Genomic DNA, 19,215 nt, shown 5'->3' with positions numbered 1-19,215 from the left:
CAGGAAGCAGGACTGGCCAGGTAAGTGCAAGAGGCCTTCAGTGGAATGTGTCTGTCTGTGTGTGGGATGAGGAGCTGTTGTAGCACACAGGGAGCCCTGCATGGCTCTGTGCAGGTGCGTCCCTTCCCTGGAGTCAGCAGGATGGTAGCTCAGCCTTAGGCACATGGATTCAGGGGGTTTTGCATGCTTGGGCCAATCTGAAACGGAATAAAAGAAGTTCCTGGGCTTGGGGCTCTTCCTGCCTCGCACAAGTCACCTGTGAGTGCAGGTGTTGGGGCTAGGAGGGGCTGCACACACCCCCAGGACGCTGCACTTGCTCCCCACACCCCAATCCCGTCCCTGACACCTCTCTTCTCCCTGCCCCACATCAGGTCTACTACATCAACTTCACTGATTTCGCCAGCTACGAGGTGGTGGTGGACGAGAAGCCCTTTCTGCAATGCACTCGGAGCATCGAGACCGGCAAGACCAACTTCAACACCTGCTACACGGCCGGGGTGTGCCTGCTCAAAGCCAGGCAGAAGATCGCCGTGAAGATGGTGCACGCTGACATCTCCATCAACATGAGCAAGCACACGACTTTCTTTGGGGCCATCCGCCTGGGAGATGCACCGGCATCCTAGAGAGGAACTTGGCGTGGCCAAGGATACCCACGGAACTGCACAGTGCTGCTGTTCATAAAGCGTATCAGTATTTCAGGGGTTCTGTAATCCGGCCATAAAGGAAACTGATCCAGAGCTATTTATTCCTATATGTGAATGCAGGAAGCACAACTGTCCTCTGTGACTCGCGGGGAGACTCGGATCAAACCGAAACGCTGGTGGGGAGAGCGTTGTGAGGAGGAAAGGCTGTTGGGTGTGCCTTGTCTCAGTATTTCAAGTATTACTGCACTGATACTCTGCTCTGTGACCTTCACACGAGGCTTGGTGGGAGAGCTGGGGGCTCTGCTCGGATGTTGCACTGGCGAGAGCGTCCCAGGCGGGAGCGGGAGGACACGGACTCCTGTCCCAAAATCCCAGCCAGGCTCCTGCTTGTGCACGCTAACGACAGCCAGGAAGGGGTTCTGGCTTCCTGCCTTCCCAGGGGGAGCTGGAAGGGCCGGGGGCGAGGGGAGCTGGGTGAGACAGGGTCAGTGGTGTTTACATTCATCCTCAGGAGGAGGAGGAGAAGTGCCTCGACCTAGAGCTTGGAAGCAAAAGCAGGAAGTGCGAGAGGAAGAGGAATAACTAGAGCAGGCTTAGCAGATAGCAAACTGCCTCCACATTCCAGAAACCACCAAATCCCAAAGAAAACGCCGATTCCCGGGTCCAGGCCTCTGCTCCTTTCAGCTCCTGCCCTTATCCCAGAGGTAACCTTGCCCCAGCGGGGGCTGCCTGCAAGTACTGCTGCTGTTACAGCAAGTTGAGTTGGGCTGGGGGTATTTTGGTTTTGGTTTTTTGGTTGTTTTTTTTTGTTTTGTTTTTTTGGGGGGGAGGGGGGTTTGTTTTGTTCTTTTTAATTAATATTTTTCAAACCAGAACACATTTCTACAGGCTTCACCAGGCCACGTAGAGCAGCCACAAGTACTTGTGACAACACTCGGAGGAAGTTTGTTATGTTTAAGAATAAAATATTCAAACAGGAATTTTTTTTTTTCTGTTTTAATAGCAACTGTCCTGCTTTTAGATGTGGTTTTTAGCCTTCTGCCCCCCCACCCCTTTCCTTTTGGCACCCTCCTACCTAAAATAAGTGGTGATGGAGACTTTAGCAAAGGAAAAAAAATGGGATTTTAAAATCTGGTCCAGCATGAAGTCACCACTTTTTCTTTTCTCTGAGCCCTGCTGAGTCTAGTCGTAACTCGATTTCTGGTGACTAATAGAGGAGCTGGGACACTATTGTTTCTTTTGGCTTCTTGAGCAACTCTGTCCCGTTACCTCCCCTCAGCTGGGGAGACCTAAAGCCATAAGATGCTCTGGAGCTGAGGCAGAGGCACAAATTGCTCTGTTGTGTCAGCCCTTGGCTCACACTTGCTCGGCTTGGTTGGGTTTTGTTTCCCTGTGTTTCTTTCCAGAGCCTGTTTGTGCTTTCAGGAGGGAAGTGAAGTTGCAGTCTGTGTGGAAATGGGACAAGTCCCAAAGTGGCACCTTCAGCCAGAAGCAGGGAAGGTTTTGGGGACCTCAATGCCTGAAGGGGCTGCAGGAGAGCTGGAGAGAGCTGGAGACTTGGGACAAGGGCCTGGAGTGACAGGACAAGAGGGAATGGCTTGCCACTGCCACAGGGCAGGGTTAGATGGGATATTGGGAACGAATTCCTCCCTGTGAGGGTGGGGAGGCCCTGGCACAGGGTGCCCAGAGAAGCTGTGGCTGCCCCTGGATCCTTGGAAGTGTCCAAGGCCAGGTTGGATGGAGCTTGGAGCAACCTGGGATAGTGGGAGGTGTCCCTGCCCATGGCAGGGGGTGGAACTGTTTGATCCCTAAGATCCCTCCCAGCCCAGTCCTGTGATTCCACGATCTCGGTGATGGCTCCATGCATAGGTGGCTCACGATCACCTGCAGGGTGTGGGAGGGACGTGTCCCAGCGCTGTGCTGTGGCCACGGAGGGTCCGCCCTGCCTGGAGCATTCCTGGCTCCACCCCTAGCGAGTGATGTCCTTTGCCAAGTGTTGCAGTTCTTGGGAGACAAAAATTCCTCGGGGCAGCGGCGTTGGCCGCGGCCTCGCTATTCACAGGAGCCGTGCGCTTCGGGAAACAACTGCGTGACAAATGGGCTGCTCTGCCTTTTTAGTGGCTTCTCCTCCCTTCAGCCTCGACATGTGGGACGGGCAAGAGCCTTGGGGGCTCTTCACTGGGCTCTGTGGTTTTCTTTCCTTTCAAATGGATTAAGAGGGACATGTTCCTGTGACAAGAATGAAGCGGGACAACTGTGTGCAGTGAGAACATAAAGCAAATCGTTAACAGGATTGCTTTAGAACAGGCCTGAGCAGCAAGGCTGGGGGCAGCCATGAATAACGTGGAGTTTGCATTCCTCGTCCCCCGCTGGCAGGATCTGTAAAAGGCTGGAGTGTTGCTGTCCCCTCTGGTGTGTGCTCAGGATATTGGAGGAGAGCAGGAGAGAGCAATTCCTGCATGGAAGTTCCCTCTGGTGCATGCTTGGGATGGAGGAGGGAGCAATTCCTTGATGGAATGTGTTAACAGGCTTTTTCTGGTGCTCACACTAACCGAAGTGTGAGTTGGAGACATGGAATTGGAGCTGGAGAGCAGAGAAAAGCTGGCTGCAGGTGGCCTTGGCAAATCCAGCTTTTTCCTGCTCTCGGTGTTCCCGGTGGGATGTCCTTCCCCAGCCACACCAGGAGCTCCCATGGAAGGTCTATATGGGCACAGCAGAGCACTGGCTGTGCTTTGCGAGGGGACAGCTCCATCCTTCAGGGGTGGGAGAGGCACTGTCCCCTCATCAGGGACAGTCAGGAGTCACCTTCCCAATGCCCTGGGAATGCACTGGAGGAAGGGCAGATCCCATGGACTTGGATAACCAGGTATCCTTCTGCTCCCAAACACCCAGGCTGGAGCCCATCACCTATGGTAGGGATGTGACCTGGGTGGGTGGTTCTGTCCCTGCTCCCTCCACACCTCAGTCCTGCTGCTCGTTCCTCACATCCTTTGGAGACCTCTCCCACAAAAGCCTCGAGGAGAACAGGGAATCTCTCCAACAGATCCTGCTGGAGCCCTGGGAGCCAGCGTGGAGGGCAGGAAGGCCAGGAAGCACAGGAGAGCTGGTTTCAGAGCAGATCTCTCCCTGTTCAGGCCGTGTGGTTCACTCTGCCGTTTTCGTGATCCAAGAAAAGCCTCTCGGTGTTTGCCGGGTCCGATCCACGCCCGGGGCTCCCGCGAAGGGAGTTCACAGCCTCGGGATGCAAATGCCCAGGGATTGTCTGCAGAAGTCCCTGATCCAAATCAGGGACTTTTCAGCTGCTGACAGGGGCTGTGTCACCGCGCAGCCCCATGCCCAGCAGTTGGGGTGCAGGGGGACAGGCCGGGGTTCCCCGGGCGTGGCAGGGCCGGACATGCCGGGGCTGGAGCGCCCCCGGGGCCGGTTCCGCTTTCGGGAGGGCCGGGGGGTCATCCAGAGGTCGGTGTTTCCCTGGCAGGAGCTCACATCTGCACAGATGTGCTGTGTGCGCACAGCTGCAGCCCGGCACCGCGGGGCATCAGCCCAAAACGCTGTCCCTGCGCTGTCACCGCTGTCCTGCGCCCACACCGCTGTCCCTGGGCTGGCACCGCTGTCCTGCGCCCACACCGCTGTCCCTGGGCTGGCACCGCTGTCCTGCGCCCACACCGCTGTCCCTGGGCTGGCACTGCTGTCCTGCCTGCCCCGGCTGCTGGGGACACCAGGCCAGCTCGAGGCTGAGCCACATCCTGAGGTGACAAAGTGTCCCCACCACGCCAGCTGTCAGAGGGTGAGGGGTAACATTCCAGATGTGTAACTGTGTGTATCTATATCTATATCTATATCTATAGATATATAAAAATAATCTGTATTTATTTATTTATGTATTTTATGTCTATATATTATTTTTTTCCTGGCAGACACCTCCAGGATTAGAGCATGAGCTCCATGGCTGAAACTTCACATCCTTGGACAACCCCTCAGCAGCCTGAGTCGCTCCATCACATGGAATTGGCCACACTGAGCCAAAAAAACCCAAATTGTGCATTTTGGAGAGTGCCCCGTGAAGCATGAGGGGCGTGTCCCCAAGGAGTGTGTCAGCACTAGGCGGCACAAGGACAAGGAGATGCTACCACAAAAAAAAGTCTCTGTGGGTGGGGCATAGCTCCGGGTGCACAGATCCCACCTGGAGCTGCCGCAGGGACAGTTCCCTGCTGGTTCCTGCCCTGGGCGAGGAGGTGAGCCGGCAGCCCAGGTGGGGGCACGGGGTGTGACAGCGCGGAGCCCAGCCCTTGCACACCGCAGACCCCTGGGGAGGGAGAGGAGCAGGAGGAGGAGGAGGAGGGGAATTCCAGCTCTGCACATCCCGCTGGGAAGGGGCGCCGAGCCCTGGGAAGCTGTTGTTTTCCGAGAGGGGCAGAGTCCCCTCGGCTGGGCTGTGCTGGGATGGGGAGGGAATGTCACCGCCCGGGTGTGACAGTCAGGTGATCCCACAGCCAGGAGCTGTCCCTGGCTCAGGATGGCTGCAGAGCCCTCGCCAGCTGCCCCTGGTGTCCCGGGAGCTGGCACAGCCTGTCCCTGGCACAGGGAAACTCCCCCAAGCCCTCTCAGCTTTCCTACGTGCCACCTCTGCCTGCTGGCATTTGATGTCACAGCGGGTCCGGCCGGTCACCTGAGCTGCCTCCTCCCCATCCCGCCGTTTCTCTTTCCCTTCCCTGTGGCTTTGTGCCGTTTTTTCCCCCTCTGCGAGCTGATGTCTTTCTTTTCCCACTTCCGTAGCTACGAACACCCACATGCCTTATCTCCTTCCCCCATCCCATCCTGGAGCCTATTTATACAGAGCCTGGCTCCTGCCCAGCCTGCCAGCGACGCCGCAGGAGCGGGACGGGGCTGGCGGCGCCCGCAGCCCAACATGCTCTGGGCTGCTCGGGGATGTTTCCTGCTCTGGCTGCTCTCGGCCATCCTCAGAGCCGGGGCTAGCCCGGAGGCGAGGCCCAGCCCCGCGCTGTGCCAGCAGGTAAGGCTGTTTTCCAAGGAGCACCTGGGCTGGGATGGCTCCAGCAGCGTGGCTGGGGCTGCCAGCATCCCTCTGGATCTCCTCCCTGTGGCTCTCACCTCCCTCCAGCCTCCATCTCTTTAACTTTCCCAGCTTTTCCTCTGTTTTCCTGCCTTCGAGCTCCTTTGAGGTGGTCCCCTACATCCAGGTGCTCCCAGGTCCCTGCCGTGCCTGAGGTGCTCAGAGGATGGAGTGCAGGGATTCCCATGGATGTTGGTGAGGCAGTTGGGAGCCTGGATGGGGAACAGCAGGTTTCTGTCACTCCAGAAAGAAATCAGCTGCTCCCCATCCAGGTTCCCAGCTCCAGAGGAAACCAGGGCGAGAGGAAAGGTGGAGCCCACACAGCACCCTTGCTCCCCCTAAACAGGGATGCTGTGGACCAGCTGGGCTTGGGAAGGGAGAGCAGTGCTCATTCCCACTTCTCGTGCCCATCTTGGCCAGCTGCTGGCTCACCTGGAGCTGTGGCTTGTAGCTCGCCCTCATTCCCACCTTTTCTGTCTCTCCACAGAGCCCCACGAAGGTGTCTTGCAAAGGAGTTGGCCTACGGAAGTTTCCCAAGGAGCTTGGCCAAGGAATTAAGTACCTTGAACTCTCCAACAACTTCATTCAAAACCTGTCAGGCAGCACCATGCCAGGATTTGGGCAGCTGGAGTACCTGGATGTGTGCTTCAACCAGCTGGAAGCTGTGTCAGCCACCGCTCTGGCTCGGCTGCCTCGGCTGCACTCGCTCCTCCTGGGATCGAACCACCTGGACCGGAATTACTTGGCTAACGGGGAAGCTTTCCATCTGCTCAGGAATATAGAGGTCCTGGACCTGTCTGTGAATAACCTGGAGAGCCACATGGCCAGCTGGTACATCAGCAACCTCACCAGCCTGAGGGTGCTGGATCTCTCCGGGAACACGATGACCAAGCTGCTGGCAGGGACCTTCCGGAGCTCACCGCGGCTGCGCCAGCTCGACCTCAGCAACAACTACATCATGGAGATCCAGGAGGGAGCTTTTGAGCCTCTGGAAGAGCTGGAGATGCTGAACTTGGCTTTGAATTCCCTGCACTGTATCTCTGGCTTCAGCCTCACACAGCTGCGAGTTTTAAACCTCAGCCACAACGCCCTGGAGCTGTTCTCCTCCGAGGAGGGAGCGCAGCCCTACCTGCTCCGAGTGCTCGACTTGAGCCATAACAGACTCCTCTCGTTCCCAGAGCTCCCCAAAGCCCATGATCTCACACACTTAAACCTCTCCAACAACCTCATTGCTTCCCTGCTCCCAGGCTCACCCCAACCCAGGGAGTTCGTCCTGCTCTACAAGGAGATGCAGAGGTTCAACAGGACCGTGCATCCCGCGGCCGCTCTGCCACACATGGCTGACCTGGATCTCAGCAACAACCGCCTGGAGCTGTTCCCATTTTCCTTCTTCCACAGCCTGGGCGCCCTGCAAAGCCTCAGCCTGGCGAGGAACTGTCTCCGGGACGTGGCCAGGGAGTTGGCCTCCAATGGCACGGAGCTGTCCGTGCGCTCGCTGGACCTCCACAGCAACGCCCTCCGCGTGCTGCCACACTGGTTCTTCGATTCCCTGCCTCACCTGGAATCCATGGATCTGGGCTCCAACAGCCTTCAGCCTTGTGAGAGCCAGGTGAGTGACCAGGGAAGGGATTTGGGAGTGGATTCTCACACGTCAGCCCCCGGAGACACCTGCACCTCCTTCTACAACGTGCCTCACTTGAAACACCTGAGCCTGTCCAAGAACAATATCTCCAGGCTGCAGCCCTACGCCTTCAACCGGACCCTGCTGCGCTCCCTGGACCTGTCAGGAAACAGGGACTTGTCCATACCCACGGGAGCGCTGGGGGGCTTGGAGCTGTCCCTGCAGGAGCTCTCTCTGAGGGACAACCAGATGGACGAGAGCCAGGCAGCGCTGCCCTGCCTGGGCACGCTCCGAGTGCTGGACCTGTCGGGTAACCGCCTGAGCCTGCTGCCCTCAGGGCTTTCCTGCTCCCCACTGGAGAGCCTGGACATTCGGGATAACAACCTGCAGACCTTGGGAAAGCTCGGGAGCTGGTCCCGCAGCCTGAGGGCCGTGTCCGTGGCAGGGAACCCCTGGAGCTGCTGCTCGCTGGGCTGGCTGGACACGCTGCGTGCGGCCAGTGTGGCCGTGCTGGACCTGCCCCAAGCTCGCTGTGCCTTCCAGGAGCACGGCTGGAATATCTCAGCCCGGATCACCAGCACTCCCCACTGGATCTGTCCCCAGCCCAAGGGCACTGCCTCCCTGGCTCTGCTCGTGGCCCTGGTGGGCCTTTCCCTCCTCAGTGCCTGGGCTTTCTGCCTCCTGAGGAAAGGGCGGAAGGCTCCGGAATGTGCGGGACTCGGGAGCAACAGGGTGGGAGTCTCCCAGCCCCATCCCAAAGGAGAGGGGCCAGCCGAGGAGAGGCCACCTGACAGCGTCACCAAAGTGTAGCCCAGACCTGCAGCCATGGGTCAGAAATCTAATTATTATTAATAATATTAATATTAATATTAATATTAATAATATTATTGTGGTTTAGGTCTCACTGGTACCTGCGGGATTTGCGAACCCAGTGGCGGGAGCGTGGAGGGTGCTGGGCTCTGAGCCACCTCCCCTTCTCCAGAAGGGAGATTCCCCCATCCCCTCTGATCCCTGCCAGGAATTAAACATGGGATTTGGGGTGCCATCACACATTCCCATCACTCAGCACAAGAAGCCAAGCCCTGGGCTGGCTGCACTGATCACCCGCCTTCCTCCACATCACGCTCAGCTGGATGGGAATTGTCTCCCTTGGGGCCACCTGGCTGTTTCCCTGCTTGCCCAGTAGCCCCTTTAAGAAGGTTTAATAGCTATACTAAATCCCTGCTGCTGCTCCTGAAGCATTCCCTTTTCCAGGAAGAAGCAGCCAGGGAATGGGAATGAGAGTGGGAATGGGAATGGTGCTTGGTGGTGGCTCACAGTGCTGGGGAAGGGAGGGGGGATCTCTGGGACCCTGCCCATCTCTCTGCTGCCTTTCCCTGCTGCGGATGCTGGGAGGAATTCCACCCTGTCCTCACGCACTGGGACAGCAGGAATGGGAGAAGTGGGAGTCTGTGCTGTCCCTGGCTGGCGCAAGATGTCCCACCCTCGGTGCCAGGACCCCCAAAGTGACAATGGCAGAGGCAGCTGGTCCCAGCACGGGGTCAGTGCTGCCCAAGTTGTGGTCCTGGATGTATTTGGCACCCTCTGAATACCCCCCCAAAGCCAGGGATGACCTGGACGCTCAGACCCCAGCTCAGGAAGGCAGCAGGAGGAGGTGTTGAGTGGGATTGTCACTGTGTGATGTTGTCCATCTGTCCCTTGAGTGACCTGTCCAGCTTCCCAGGGCAGAGTGGGAGCACCTGAAGGGCTGGGCCAGCTCCAGGAAGTATAAAACTGAGGCTGCAGTGAAAACTTTAACCTTTCACATCCATTTGGTTCCACCTCGGAAGTCCCCAGCTGGGCCCAGTCCCCTCCACACACACCTGGTGGGTTGGAGCTGTGGGAACAAAAGGGTTTGGAAGTTACTTAAAATCCCAATTACTTCATTTTCTTCCTTTTTTTTTTTTCTTTCAAACTTATCATGGTTTTACTGGGAAGCAAAAAGGGCATTTTTGGTGTCAGATATGTCAGGGCTTCAGCTTCCTGTCCTTTGCTGGGCACCCAGCTCCAGGACCCATGGTGACTTTGGTGGCCCCCACATTTCCACCCCTGCCGGCTCTGTCCCCAGTGCTGTCCCCAGCTGCCATCCCTGGGGAGCTGCAGCCAGCTGGGCTCTGGGCATGGAGTGTCCCAGGAGCTGCTGTGCCCACCTGGGGCTTCTCCCCAGCACTGTGTCCCCTGTCCTCGGGTGGCACCTGAGCTCCCTGGGGCAGGAACCTGCTGTCCCAGTGTCCCCAGGTGAGCTCAGACTGTCCCTGGGGCAGGGATTTGCTTTTCCAGTGCCCCCCAAGTGCTGGGACAGCAGGTGGGTGAGCTCAGCACATCCCTGATGCCGTGCCAGCCTCCTGCCCCAGCACTCGGTGACATTGCAGGGACACTTTGGGGCCCAAAGTGCCTTCACTGGGTGTTTCTGGTGCATTTCAGTGGCCTCTGCTCCTCGTTTAACCCCTGCCCAGGCCGTGCTTCCCACTCGATCACCAGGAGATGTCCTGCCCTTTGTGCTGCCGCTCCCACCGGCATCTTCCTCGCGTTAGGCTCGGAGCTGGGGACGGGCGGGGACACCACGCACCACCGGGTGCTCAGGGACACCATGTGCTGCCGGCACTCGGTGCCAGGCGCTGCCTCGGGCATCCTGAGTGTCCCCAGCCGTGTTTATCCAGTGTCGTGTCCCCGCGGAGCAGCAGCTGGCGGGGGTTGACCCCTTCGGGGCAGTGGCACTTGGGGACAGCAGCTGCTGATCCTGAAGTTTCTCTGGGGATTGAAGCATCTGCTGAAAAATGTACTAAAAATAGGGGGGGAGAATCCTGGGGCTGATTTTTCCCCACAGAAAAAGCTCCAAAATAACTGGACTCGATCTTAGAGGATTTTTCCAACCCTAAGGATTGTGTAAAGCTCAGGGTAAGGGGGGAAGAGGTGGAACTTCCCAGGCCAAGGAGGGGCTGTGAAGGTGTGGAAATGAGCCAGGGCAATGGTGTTGGGTTATCACTGTTATTGATGTCCGTGTGCTTTCCCAGCTCAAAGAGAAACGGGATTCCAGGTTGTGGTTGCATGGATTTGCCAAGAATTGAATCCAAGGGCAATGTCCCCTTCTCCCAGCCCCAGGAACAGCTTGGCCAGCAGCAGGGCATGGGGTGAGCCTGTGTTGGCCCAGGGGACACTGGGGTGGCATGAAACCACATTTGTGTCCTCAGAACCAGCACGAGGCCAAGAGAAACCCAGGGTCTGTCCTGAGTTCTGCACTGCTCCTCATCCGGAGCTTCCCGTGCTTTAGGCGAAATGGTTTCCCTATCCCAGGCATGTCTTGGCATCTCCAGCATTTTCTTGATCCAAAAGGAGGGCAGAAGATCTGTAGAATATTAAATTTTGAACAAATAAAGCGGCGATGCCAAAAATGTTGCATTTTCATGTCAGGCTGGAGAGTGGTGGGAGTGTAAATTTTGGTCTGACAAAAAAAGCAGCAGTGATTAAAATGTTGTGACCATTGACAAATTTTCTAGAGAACTGGTTGAGAAATCCAGCAAAACTCATTCTTTCCAGTGGAAAGCCTTCACATTTCTCTGGATCTGCATTTTCAAAGAAGAATAGATTTTTATCAGAAATTTCCACCGAGCTGTTTCACTAACCCGGGCGGAAATTACCTTCCCTCAACTCACTTCAATTACAGCAGTGCTTCTTCTCCCCTTTCTCTTCTTTTTTTCTCCCTGGACATGATCCAGAGCTTCATCTGCTGCAGGAGCTGAAGGATATCCTGGGAAGTGCCTGGCCTATCTCTCTCCTCAGGCCACCCCAGCATGGCAGAGCGAGGAGAGCCCTTTCTCCTCCTCTGTGTTCAGACAGAGCCTCAATTAACCCAGACCTCCCCCATGCTGATAAGATAAGGAAGATAAGGCTTCCTTTCACCCAGCAGAAGGTACATCCCCTTCCAGAGGGCTGCTGGAGGTACCATTTCTTTCCTTTTCCCCCATATTGATGCAGTGCCCATTCCCAAATCCTTTGGATCTCACCAAAGCCCGTCCTCGTGCCATGTTCCAGCTGCCTGGGATGTGCTCCTGGTGAGTGTGGCGCTTTCTTTGTGGCTTTGGGACGGGACAAGAGGCTGGTGGCACCTCCAGGACACCACCCTGTGTGCTTCCCATCCGCAGGGCTGCTTCCCATTATCCCTTCCTGCCACAGCGACTCCGTGACTGGCACAGCTCCCCTGGCAGCTCTTCCCAGCCTGGGGGCAAGGCCGGGCGTGTCGTTCATGACACTTTTCCTCCTCTCCAGGGGCTCTGGCCGGGCTGGGACCTCCATCCCGAGGCGCCTCGGGCTGTGGCAGATGGGGAACGTGTCCCCCCGGGTCCGCCCGGCCTTGCAGAGCCCTGCAGGGTCACCTCCCCGGGCTGGGGGGGAGCAGATGCTGCCACATGTTCTGCAGCTGGATCCTCCCTCCCAGCTGTGCCTGGGCTGCCTGCACGGGGACACTGCCAGGGGCACAGGCAGCTCTGTCACAGGCAAGTGTCACCTCCTGTTGTATCCTCACAGCAGGTGCAGATCCGCTGGCCCTGCTCCCAGATTTGGGACTCTGTGTGGCTGTGGGGATAGGTGACACTGGGAGGATCTGCAGGATCAGGTCCCTTCCACCCCCAGCCTGTTCCCAGTACCTGTCCCGTGCTCTGCTCTGGAAAGAGGAAGGGGACGGTGTCCCTGAAGGAAAGCAGAGCCCCACGGCAGGACGGGCTCCTGCCACCCAGGGTGATTGTCCCACTGTCCCCAGGCTCCAGAGGGAACAGGATGCTCCCAGTGTCCACCAGCAGCAGGAATCTCACCCCCAGCCCCTGGGCTGTGGCAGGAGCTGGGACGTCAGTGCCACATGACCACGTGCCACCAGCCCCTGCGTCACTGTCACCACACTGGCACAGCCTCCACGCAAAGGATGTGGCTGCTCACGGGGTCGGTCGGTAGGTGAGGGTGGGGAGCCGAGGTCACCGGGTTCTGCGGGGACACTTTGGTGGTAGGGGAACCCCTGGCAGGTCTCTGGAGTCCCGTCTGAGCCTGGGAACCACAGGCCATGGGGAGTTGGGATGGTGCATGAGGACGCCGTGTGCTCACACCAGTCACAAACCACTCACCGGTGTTTGCTTTGGCCCCTGTCTGAGTCCCAGGAGTGAGGGACACCAACCTTTGGCCATCCAGGACAATTCTTTGGTGTTCCTCCACTAAAGCCTCATGCCAGGAGCTCCAACCCAGCACCAGCTCTGCCCCTTGAGCCCCTCCTGGAGCTGTCCCCTCCCTGTGTCCCCAGGATGGCCAACACCAGGCAGGTGGAGGGGACCTTTCCCTAATGTTCTCCTGGCTCCTTTGGTCTCCCTGCTGCCAGTGAAGCCTCAGCTGAGGAAGGGAAGCCTCTCCTGGGCTGGGAATCCCCTCCTGCCTCCCTCCTTCCCACAGAGCCAGCCCAGCCTGGGAGGGGAAGGAAGGGGTATTTTTAGCACTCACCCTCCGGTTGTTCCAAGGATTGATCTAAAAAGAGGAATTGACGTTCAAAGGAGGGCTGGCTTTGCTTTAAAAGGAAGGGTTTGTGTTTTTCCTACTACTCAGCCATTGCAAAACTTTCCTGTGAAGAGGGATTGGTAAAAATACCTCTGGTGGGAGGTGGCAGCCTGTGACATCGGTGCACAGTTCCCTGTGCTGGCACTGCTCCCCTTGCCCAGTCCCCAGGGTGAGCTCCCATCCCAAAGCAAGGGATGGGGTGGGACTAAGCTCACCTGTCCTGGTGCTGATCCCAGCTCCCATCACCTGTGAAGGGAATTCCCTCCTGCCAGCCCATCCTGGAGTGGTTTCTCTCTGCATTTCTGCTCTCCAGCAGCTTTTCCTGACCGCTCTCACAGCTTCTGAACCTCCTGGGAACTCAGGTGCCTTCCCAGCTGCCATCCAACCCCTGTGTTGTCCTGGCAACACCCTGGAGATTCTCCAGGTCCCAAAACGAGACCCCATCCACTCCCTGAGAAGACGTTAACCTGGAAGCCAAAAGGGACAGACCCCAAAACACGGGATTTGGTGTTTAGGGAATATAGACTTGGGTTATCCCTGTGTTCCTCCTTTTCTCTCCGCCCTTTAACCAATCCCCTTGTAACTGCTCGGGATTTGGGAGTGACCTGGGACCCTTCCTCAAGGGCCATTGCTGCAGCACAATGAGCTGTGGCCTTTGCATCCCGAGGGAATAATTTGGGAAGGACAACAGCTCAAGCCCTGTGTGCCAGTTTTAGTGCACACGATCCTAAGTCAAAGGAAGGTCACGAGGGGACAATGATCAACCATCCAGGCATGTCCTGCCAAGGTGAGAGGTCACGGAGGGGTGACAACCAACTCCCAGTTCGGTTCTGTCAAGGAAAAGCACTTTCCAGAGAGAGGGGAAGTAGCACAGCCAGGGAGAAATTGAAAGCCTCAAAAGTGGGTTTCAATCTGTGACCCTTTCCAAGACCTGGGGTCAGCTGGGCTTGTGTCAAATGTCACCTCCCACTCTGGGAAAATCCCGGCCTACCTGGTTCCTCACTGGCACCAGGCAGCACTTTTGGTTTTGTACTTGTAGGAGGGAGAGATCCCAAGAAATGCACCTTGTGACAGGCGCGTGCCAGCCCTGGCTGTGGCACCCTGGGCAGCTCCTGCCTGCACTTCAGGGCTGGTGCCTGTGCCAGCTCAGGGATGTGCACTCCTCTGGGTCAAGGAAAAATGTACTTTTTAAAGCTTTTTGTGAAGAAAATAAGAAAAAAAGGTAGAAATTTTGGGCCTGTGCTGACCCTACAGGAGAGCACAGCCAGGGGGGTTGGGCTCTGCTCCCAGGGAACAAGGGACAGGACAGGAGGACACAGCCTCGAGCTGTGCCAGGGGAGGTTTAGTTGGATATTAGGGAAAATTTCTCATGGAAAGGGCTGCCCAGGGCAGTGGTGGAGTCACATCCCAGCAGGGATTTAAAATCCGTGGGGATGTGGAACTTTGGGGACATGAGCAGCACTGGCCTTGGCAGCGCTGGGGGAACATCCTGCAGTGCTGGTCCCTCAACCCCCTCCCAGGTGCTGTTTGGCGACGGTCACTGCTAATGACAGCTGGACCCCCCTCCAGCCCCTCCTTGTCCCTAACCCTGTGAATGGCACCGAAACCGCCTTTGTTCCCCTCCCCGGGGGGCAGGACTCGCCACCACCGCTGCTACAAAAGAGGTGGTGGGGCCGAGCAGCGCCAACCCTGCTCCCTGTCCCTGTCCTAGTCCCAGTCCCCATCCCAGCCCCATTCCCGGCCATGGGCCGCCCCGCCGCCGCTGCCACCGCGCTGCTGTGCCAGCTGGGCCTCTCCGCAGCCATCCAGTGGCTGTGAGTAGGGATCTCCCCTTCCTCGGGGCTGCCCCCGGCTCCCTCGGGGCGCTGTGGCCCCTCGGTGACGCCCAGCTCTCCCCACAGCGGGCTGGCGGGCAGCGGGGTGGCCTGGAACGAGAGCCAGCACTGCCGGCTGCTGGTGCCGGAGCAGCTGCAGCTGTGCCGCCGGCATCTGGAGGTGATGCCCAGCATCGTCCGGGCCGCCCGCCGGACGCAGGCCCTGTGCCAGCAGAGCTTTGCGGACATGAGGTGGAACTGCTCCTCCATCCAGCGTGCCCCCAGCTTCGGCCGCGACCTGCTCACAGGTAAGGGATGCTCCTCCCGCCGTGCCGCCGCTCCCGCTCTGCCCCCGGGGCAGCCCGGGCTGGCGGCGCGTTCCCGGGTGGCTTCTGCCTTGGATTTCTGTTTTGGAGTAAATATCCTGCCTTTACGCGGTGTTAATCCTGCGTAACTTCCATCTGGGGAAGGTGACAGACAGGAGCTTCCATTTCAAACAGCTGCCAGGGCTCTGAAAGAAGCGGGGGAAGAGGTGGGGATACAGGCTGGACACGGGCAGTGCAATACGGGGGGGCCACAGGTTAAAATATAAAAATGGGGAGGCCTCGGGTTTATCCTGCTGCAAGGTGAAATAAAGAAACTCCTTGCACTGTGAGATGTGTGAGAGGGGAGTCTGGCTGGGCGGGGAGGAAGGAAATACCCCTGTTTTCTCCGCAGGAACACGGGAAGCCGCCTTCGTGCACGCCCTGGCAGCAGCGGCCGTGGCCCAGGGCATCGCCCGCTCCTGCGCCTCCGGAGAGCTCCCGCTGTGCTCCTGCGGCCCCGGCCCCTCCGAGCCCCCCGCGCCCGGCTCCCGCTGGGGCGGCTGCGGGGACAACCTGAGCCACGGCCTCCAGCTCGGAGCCGCCTTCACCGACGGCTCCGCCAGAGCCGGCACCGGCGGCGCGGCCGGGCTCAGGGCGGTGAACCGGCACAACGGAGCCGTGGGGCGGGCGGTGGGTGCGGGACCCCCGGGGCTCTGCAGTATGGGGTGGGGGATATGGAGCCCACCAGGGCTGCTGTAGTCTGGGATGGGGTGCATGAGCCCCCCGGGACTCTGCAGTGGGTCACACAGTGGGGCTGAGCCCCCCGGGACAGACGGAGCCCAGCACCCCTTGCTGCAGGGGCAGAGGTCCCTGATTTAAGGCAGCAGATACCAGCCAGGTTTTGGGGATGTCCTGAACATCGGGAGGCAACTAAATGGTTAAAAAGTGTGTCAGCAGACACCCCCCACTGCTTCCCACCCCCAGACATCCCACACCCTTTCCACAGCCAGCACATCTGACACTTCACACCAGTACTCCCAGTTATCTGACACCTCACACCAATACTCCCAGTGCTTCTTTCCACCCTTCTCACTGGAAACACAGCTCTTCCTGCCCCTCTCCACTGGGCTCTCCAGCTCATCCAGTCTATTTGCTTCCATCCACTCCTGTTCCCCAGGTGAGGCTTGGGAAGCCCCCAGCCCTGCTGTCAGCTCCCATGGGAAGTTCCCCAAGGATCAGGTTCTTATCAGAAGGGATTGAAGCAAGGCTGAGCCCCTGATCACCCCCTTATATTCAGCTCTGAGCTCTTCCACCCCTTGAAACTTCCCATGGGTGTCCTTGGGAGTCAATCCCTGGGGTTTGAGAGGCAAACTCACCTGTTTCTCTGTGCTCTGCAGGTGCTCAGGGACTCCCTGGATACCAGGTGTAAATGCCACGGGGTTTCAGGCTCCTGCTCAGTGAAGACCTGCTGGAAAGGGCTGCCAGAGCTGGATGAAATCGCCTCTGACCTCAAATCCAGGTACCTGGCAGCCCTCAAGGTGACCCACCGGCTCGTGGGGCCCAGGAAGCAGCTGATCCCCAAGGAAGGGGATGCCAGGCCAGTGACAGAGATGGACCTTGTTTATCTCATCAACTCTCCCGACTACTGCACCCCAAACCCCCAGCTGGGCTCTCTGGGGACACAGGACAGGTAGGAAGAACCCAGCCTCTTGTTCCAGGAGTGCCTGTACCGCTGGGTTTGAGCGGCCTGGGAAGCTGGCGTGGATGGGCTGGGGTGAGCTTGCAGCAGATCCCTGCATCCCCGAATCTCTGAATCCCTGTCTTGTGAGACCCCACCTGCACTGCTGGGTCCAGGTCTGGGGACCCCAACACAAGACAGAAACTGGACTTGTTGGAACAAGTCCAGAGGATGCCACGGAGCTGCTCTGAGGGCTGGAGTCTCTCTGCTCTGGAGGCAGGCTGGGAGAGCTGGGGGTGCTCACCTGGAGGAGAGACAGATCCAGGGAGAGCTCAAAGACCTTTCCAGACCCTAAAAGGGCTCCAGGAGAGCTGGGGAGGGACTTGGGACAAGGGATGGAGGGATGGAGGGACAGGACAAGAGGTAATGCCTTCCCACTGACAGGTTTAGATGGGATATTAGGAAGGAATTCCTGCCTGTGAGGATGGGGAGGCCCTGGCACAGGGTGCCCAGAGAAGCTGTGGCTGCCCCTGGATCCCTGGAAGTGTCCAAGGCCAGGCTGGACAGGGCTTGGAGCAACCTGGGACAGTGGAAACTGTCCCTGCCCATGGCAGGGGTGGCACTGGGTGATCTTTAAGGTCCCTTGCAACCCCACCATTCCATGATTCCATGACCCTGCTGCCTCCTGCTCTGGGCACGCCAGCTCTGGGAGAGGCCAGAGCCTGGGAGGGCAGGTCCCCAGGTACCACATCTCTCCCCAGGCCGTGCAACAGGAGCTCTGTGGGCAGTGACAGCTGTGACCTGCTGTGCTGTGGCCGTGGCTACAACACCTACACAGAGGAGGTGACGGAGCGCTGCCACTGCCGCTACCGCTGGTGCTGCTCCGTGGTGTGCAGGCGCTGCCGGCGCAGCCTGCAGAGACACGTCTGCAAATAAGGAGGAGAGCTCATGCTGGCACCCACCAGGCACGGCTGGACACCAGGAGCCCATCCCAAGGGATGCCCCCTGCAAGGAGGAGGCTCTGCAGGAAGCCTTGTCTCTCATGGAAAACCTCAGACTGAGAGATTTTGGGATGCTTCTGGTCCTTCCAACCCAGACCTCAGGGCAGGACAAAGCTGCCCTCCTGCAGCTGGTCAGTGGCCAGCCCTCTGTCTCCAGCTGGGAGAAGCCATTGATCATTCCACAGGCCCCTTTCTCCTGGGGGAACGGGGACCCTGGGCTGCCATTGTCCCTTTGCAGGAGGATTCTGACAGCGGCCTGAAAGGCAGGAGTGATGGATGGGAGTGGGTGGAGTTATCCACTGGGAGAAGGCTGCAGGGATGGAATGCTGCTTCGGGTGAGGGGGTCATGGGCAGCTCCGTTGGGAACAGGATTCTGCTGTGGGCTCATCCAGGATGTTCCTCCTCAGGGGAAAACACTGCTCCAGTGCCCTTTGCAGCATCTCATTTGCATGGAGATGGTGCTGCCTTGTTGATGGCAGAGACACCAGGGACAGGAGAGGTCCTGGGGGTTGCCAAAACTGGGCAGCCTGGCAAACCCACACCTGACCGTGTGTTAACAGCCCAGCCATGGCATCACTGTAGCTTCTGTCCCCATGTCGGAGGTGGGAGCCCACTCACTCAGTACGTGAAATTCTCGTGGCTTGTCCTTCCTGCCCCTCCTTCTGGCCCACTGAGGTCTTCAGCCCACTCCTTCCACCCCTCAGGGCCAGGTGTGTTGGAATTCTGGCCTGGAGAGGGGACACGACTCCAGGGCCTTGGGGAAGCAAGAAAGAACCTTTAGACTCTGTACTTCCTGTAAGCGGGATTCTGGTGTGGGATTTAAAATAAATATGTTATAAATATGTTATAACTCTCTGTGCCTTGTTTTCTAGGACAATATTTCCTCCCTGTCCTTCCCAGCTGGTCCTGGAGAAAGCGAGGCTGTATCCCTGTGTCCATAAAGCCCCGTGTCCATACATTTCCTTACACATATCTGAGGACCAGCTCACTTTCAACTTTCTGCTTCTCACTGGCCCAGATTTGCCTTTAATTACAGATCCCTGCCAGCCTCAGCTCCTGTTTTATCCCCTGCTGCCTCAGGTCTCCAGCTGCCTGGGAACTGGCTGCCTGGGATTCAGGGCTGGTGCTGGAAACTGCGGCACTCCAGGGTTAATTTCTGATCCTTGGGAATGCGGGCTGGACTAGCCAAGGGTGTTTGTGAACAGCAAGGGGTTGGGAGTCAGGGGTGGGGGCTCCCACATTTCCCTTGGCGGAATCTGGCCAAGAGCTTGGGTGGGATAAGATTCCTGCTGGTGCAGCCTTTGGAGAGGAAGGGTGAGGCCAAACGAGTGCTGGAGAGACTCCACAGCACCAGGAGGACAGGTAAATGGGATGGGAATCTTCGTGTGGATTCCTGCAGCTCCCAGAGAGCTCCAGCAGCTCCGCTTTATTTTTGGCTCCCATTGACTGGAGTTGGCCGCGCTCAGCCCGAGCCCAGCTGGGCGATTACTCATTTCCATATCCATTC

General features: G+C 58.1%; 3 protein-coding genes across 7 annotated transcripts in view; all 3 read left to right on the top strand.

Annotated features, from left to right (window-relative positions):
- The window catches only part of EDA (ectodysplasin A), a 61,517-nt gene extending 59,893 nt beyond the window's left edge, over positions 1 to 1,624 (top strand). For all 5 annotated transcript variants that reach the window (XM_069015106.1, XM_069015105.1, XM_069015107.1 and 2 more), the window contains exon 8: positions 372 to 1,624. In XM_069015106.1, coding sequence (XP_068871207.1) covers positions 372 to 623 — 252 coding nt within the window. In that variant the 3' untranslated portion in view covers positions 624 to 1,624. The remainder of the gene's footprint in view (positions 1 to 371) is intronic.
- A 3,536-nt stretch (positions 1,625 to 5,160) lies between these two features.
- Positions 5,161 to 8,161, top strand: LOC138110197 (transforming growth factor beta activator LRRC32-like). The gene is made up of 2 exons (XM_069014910.1): positions 5,161 to 5,658; positions 6,206 to 8,161. Exons 1-2 carry the CDS (start codon positions 5,161 to 5,163, stop codon positions 8,147 to 8,149), a joined length of 2,442 nt encoding a protein of 813 aa, XP_068871011.1. The 3' UTR covers positions 8,150 to 8,161.
- A 6,492-nt stretch (positions 8,162 to 14,653) lies between these two features.
- Positions 14,654 to 18,469, top strand: LOC138110196 (protein Wnt-11b-like). The gene is made up of 5 exons (XM_069014909.1): positions 14,654 to 14,724; positions 14,812 to 15,032; positions 15,442 to 15,719; positions 16,427 to 16,719; positions 17,469 to 18,469. Exons 1-5 carry the CDS (start codon positions 14,654 to 14,656, stop codon positions 17,641 to 17,643), a joined length of 1,038 nt encoding a protein of 345 aa, XP_068871010.1. The 3' UTR covers positions 17,644 to 18,469.
- Positions 18,470 to 19,215: the final 746 nt, after the last annotated feature.

The sequence above is a fragment of the Aphelocoma coerulescens genome, chromosome 4A (assembly GCF_041296385.1).
Source record: "Aphelocoma coerulescens isolate FSJ_1873_10779 chromosome 4A, UR_Acoe_1.0, whole genome shotgun sequence".
NCBI classification, from domain to species: Eukaryota; Metazoa; Chordata; class Aves; order Passeriformes; family Corvidae; genus Aphelocoma; species Aphelocoma coerulescens.
Note: the sequence above shows the minus strand (reverse complement) of the source record. Positions and strands in the feature narration are given on the sequence as shown.

Coding starts and splice junctions, on each gene's coding strand:
- LOC138110197 (XM_069014910.1), top strand. CDS start 5,161: ATGGCTGCAGAGCCCTCGCCAGCTGCCCCTGGTGTCCCGGGAGCTGGC. Junction 5,659..6,205: donor GCCCCGCGCTGTGCCAGCAG/GTAAGGCTGTTT, acceptor GTCTCTCCACAG/AGCCCCACGAAGGTGTCTTG.
- LOC138110196 (XM_069014909.1), top strand. CDS start 14,654: ATGGGCCGCCCCGCCGCCGCTGCCACCGCGCTGCTGTGCCAGCTGGGC. Junction 14,725..14,811: donor TCCGCAGCCATCCAGTGGCT/GTGAGTAGGGAT, acceptor CTCTCCCCACAG/CGGGCTGGCGGGCAGCGGGG. Junction 15,720..16,426: donor ACGGAGCCGTGGGGCGGGCG/GTGGGTGCGGGA, acceptor TGTGCTCTGCAG/GTGCTCAGGGACTCCCTGGA.